The sequence below is a fragment of the Cryptosporidium hominis genome (assembly GCF_000006425.1).
Source record: "Cryptosporidium hominis TU502 chromosome 4 CHRO014159, whole genome shotgun sequence".
Classification (NCBI taxonomy): domain Eukaryota; phylum Apicomplexa; class Conoidasida; order Eucoccidiorida; family Cryptosporidiidae; genus Cryptosporidium; species Cryptosporidium hominis.
The window spans coordinates 259-3430 of NW_666872.1; the positions used below are offsets into that span (position 1 = coordinate 259).

General features: G+C 33.4%; 1 protein-coding gene across 1 annotated transcript; it reads left to right on the plus strand.

Annotated features, from left to right (window-relative positions):
* Positions 1-345: 345 nt before the first annotated feature.
* On the plus strand, positions 346-2019 carry Chro.40439 (CCT chaperonin gamma subunit). The annotated part of the gene is made up of 1 exon (XM_660212.1): positions 346-2019. The coding sequence occupies one exon, from the start codon at positions 346-348 to the stop codon at positions 2017-2019; it is 1674 nt and encodes a 557-aa protein (XP_665304.1).
* Positions 2020-3172: the final 1153 nt, after the last annotated feature.

Consider the following 3172-nt stretch of genomic DNA (forward strand, 5'->3'; position numbering starts at 1 on the left):
AAATTAGCATAGCTAGTAAATTACATATATAGTCTAATTTTAAAGAATAATAAAGCAATTCGTCTATTTAATAGGATTAAAAAGTCTAAATAGACAGTTTGAGTAAGTAGGAAATAAATAAAATAATAGAGGGAAAAAGGTGGGGAAAAGAAGCTAATAAGTTTAAGCACCAAAATAAGGTTTTATATGGTGAAATATTAATTAAAACTCTTTTATCAAAAAAAATTAATTAATAGTCATCATTTAATTCTCAATTTGAAGGAAAGTCGATCAGCTAGTCCTTAATATCGCTAAGTGGGGAAGAAATCTTATTAAGAGAAGGATATTAACTTGAATTAATTAAAGATGATGCCAAATCAAGTTTTGGTTGTACAACAACCTTCTCAAAGAGATCAAGGAAGAAAAGCCCAGTTAAGAAATATCCAAGCTGGAAAAACTGTTGCAGATGTTGTTAGAACAACTTTGGGTCCAAAAGCAATGTTAAAAATGCTTTTAGATCCTTTGGGTGGAATAGTTCTTACAAATGATGGAAACAGTATTTTGAGAGAGGTTGATGTTGCTCATCCAGGAGCAAAGTCTATAATTGAACTCTCAAGAACTATAGATGAAGAGGTAGGAGATGGAACAACAAGTGTTGTAGTTCTAGCAGGAGAGTTCTTGGCTTGTGCAGAGCCACTCTTACAGAAAAACATACATCCAACAATTATAGCAAAGGGTTATTTAAGAGCACTAGATGACTCTATAAAGTTCATGGAGGAAATGAGCGTCAAATTGGATGTAAATAACAAAGAATCTTTGGTTAGTGTAGTTGATTCCTGTTTAAAAACTAAATTTTCTGGAAGATGGGGTAGTTTAATTAGTTCTATGGCATTGAAAGCAGCTGAGACTGTCTCAATTGCTAATTCAGGTTCACCAAAAGAAATTGATATTAAGAGATATGTAAGAATTGAAAAGATTCCAGGAGGTGAGATTGAGGATAGCTATGTTTTGGATGGTGTAGTTGTTAACAAGGATGTAGTCCACCCACGAATGAAGAGATTGATCATTAATCCTAAGGTTTTGTTATTGGACTGTACTCTTGAATACAAGAAAGGCGAAAGTCAGACAAATGTAGAAATTACTAAGGAGGCAGACTGGGAGGCTCTATTAAGACAGGAGGAGGAAGAAGTTGAAGCTATGTGTAAGGATATTATTGCAACTGGTTGCAATGTTGTATTCACAGAAAAAGGTGTTTCTGATCTTGCTCAACACTTCCTTGTTAAGGCAGGAATTTCTGTAATTAGAAGGGTCAGGAAGAGCGATAATAATAGAATTGCTAGAGTCACTGGAGCTACTATTGCTAGCAGAACAGAAGAGCTTACACCAAATGATTTAGGTACTTGCTGCGGAAGATTCGAGGTCAAGAAGATTGGAGATGAATACTTTTGCTTCCTGACCGAATCAAAAACTCCAAAGGCATGCTCCATTCTTTTACGGGGAGGATCCAAGGACGTCTTAAATGAGCTCGAGAGAAATCTCCATGACGCTCTTGCTGTTGCAAGAAATATCCTTCTTGATCCAGCTCTACTTCCTGGCGGAGGTGGTACAGAAATGGCCATTTCTTGTTACTTGAATGAAAAGTCATTTTCCATTGATGATACCCAAGTATGGGCCTACAAAGCTTTCGCCCAAGCTCTGGAAATTATACCAAAGACTCTAGCTCAAAATTGTGGAGCTAATGTAATGAAGACTTTGACTTTATTGAAATCTCATTATCTACCTTCATCTGCAACCAGGGGACAGAAACCTGTTCATGGAATTAATGGATGCACTGGTGCTATTACAAATGTTACGGAACTCGGCATCTGGGATACACTTGCTGTCAAGCAACAAGTCTATAAGACTGCTGTAGAAGCCACTCTTATGCTCCTCAGAATAGACGATGTTCTTAGCTCTGTATCTAAGAAAAAAGATCCTGTTCAGAACAATATTGAGCAAAATCCAAATATGGAGTCTTTCGGTGACTCTAGAGACGGTTAAACTTTCGTTTTTTTTTACGCTTTGCATGTTACACGTTTCTATTCCCAAGAGCCCGCCACTTTCTGGGAAAACAAAGAGCTAGAAAAGAAAACTCATCTATAATTATTTAGAGTTATTCTATAATCTTTAAGTTCTATCACTTATTTACTACCTTTCTTATTTTTTATTTAAAGTACTCCTTTTATATTTTAATATCTTAAAGAAATGTCATTCCTTTCTTTTTAAATTATTATTTCTTCCTGACACGTCATTATTGCATGCATGACTATTTTTTTTTGCCCACATTATGAGACATGTTCCCGCCAAACGGTACCCTGAATTTTAAAAATATTATGTACAAATTTCAAGATAAGGCAGAAAAAAAAGAACTAGTAAAAGAAAAGGTGAGAATAAAGAAAAGATATTTTTATGTTACTATTCAAGGAATTCTTTAATTGCTATAGATTATAGTGGCTTTTTCATTTCTTCAAATCAATTTGTTTCAATGATAAACAGAAAACTGACCAAAAAATGAAAAACATACAAAATAAGACAAAAAATGTCTTCTTAAGAAATAATAAATCCAAGAGAATTAATTTTACTATTCTAATTTGTTTCCTAATTCTGAATTCTTTGGAGGCTTTAAAAAGTATTCAATTTGTTGAAAGATCTGAAATTAGAGGACCTATTGCTAATTGCAACAATGTTCATGATAATTACTACTATAAAAGAGCAGGATTAGAACAGTTATCTGAAGATAAGCTATATAAGGATAATAAAATTCTTGGTGAAGAGGAAATGATGTTTCCTGAATTTATTAATGAACTTGTTGAACTTCCTGAAGTTACAAAGAATTTGTTGTTAACAGGAAAACTTGATGATACTGAAGATTTCTTTGAGAGTTTAGTGTATTTTGAAAACGACCATGAGGATATCTCGGATAACAAGCTCTATTCTGCTATTAACCATGATGGATCTATGCTTTTTTCATTTAATGCTAAAATTCGAAAAAATGCAATTATTCCAATTTATTACAAAAGGCCAGTACAAAAAGTACCATTGGAAGAAAAACTTACATATTACATTCATCCATTATATCTAATTGCGGATTTTCTTGAAACTGATATGAGCTCAAGAGCTATTTTGGATATTATTGAACCTCTTATGCTTAATA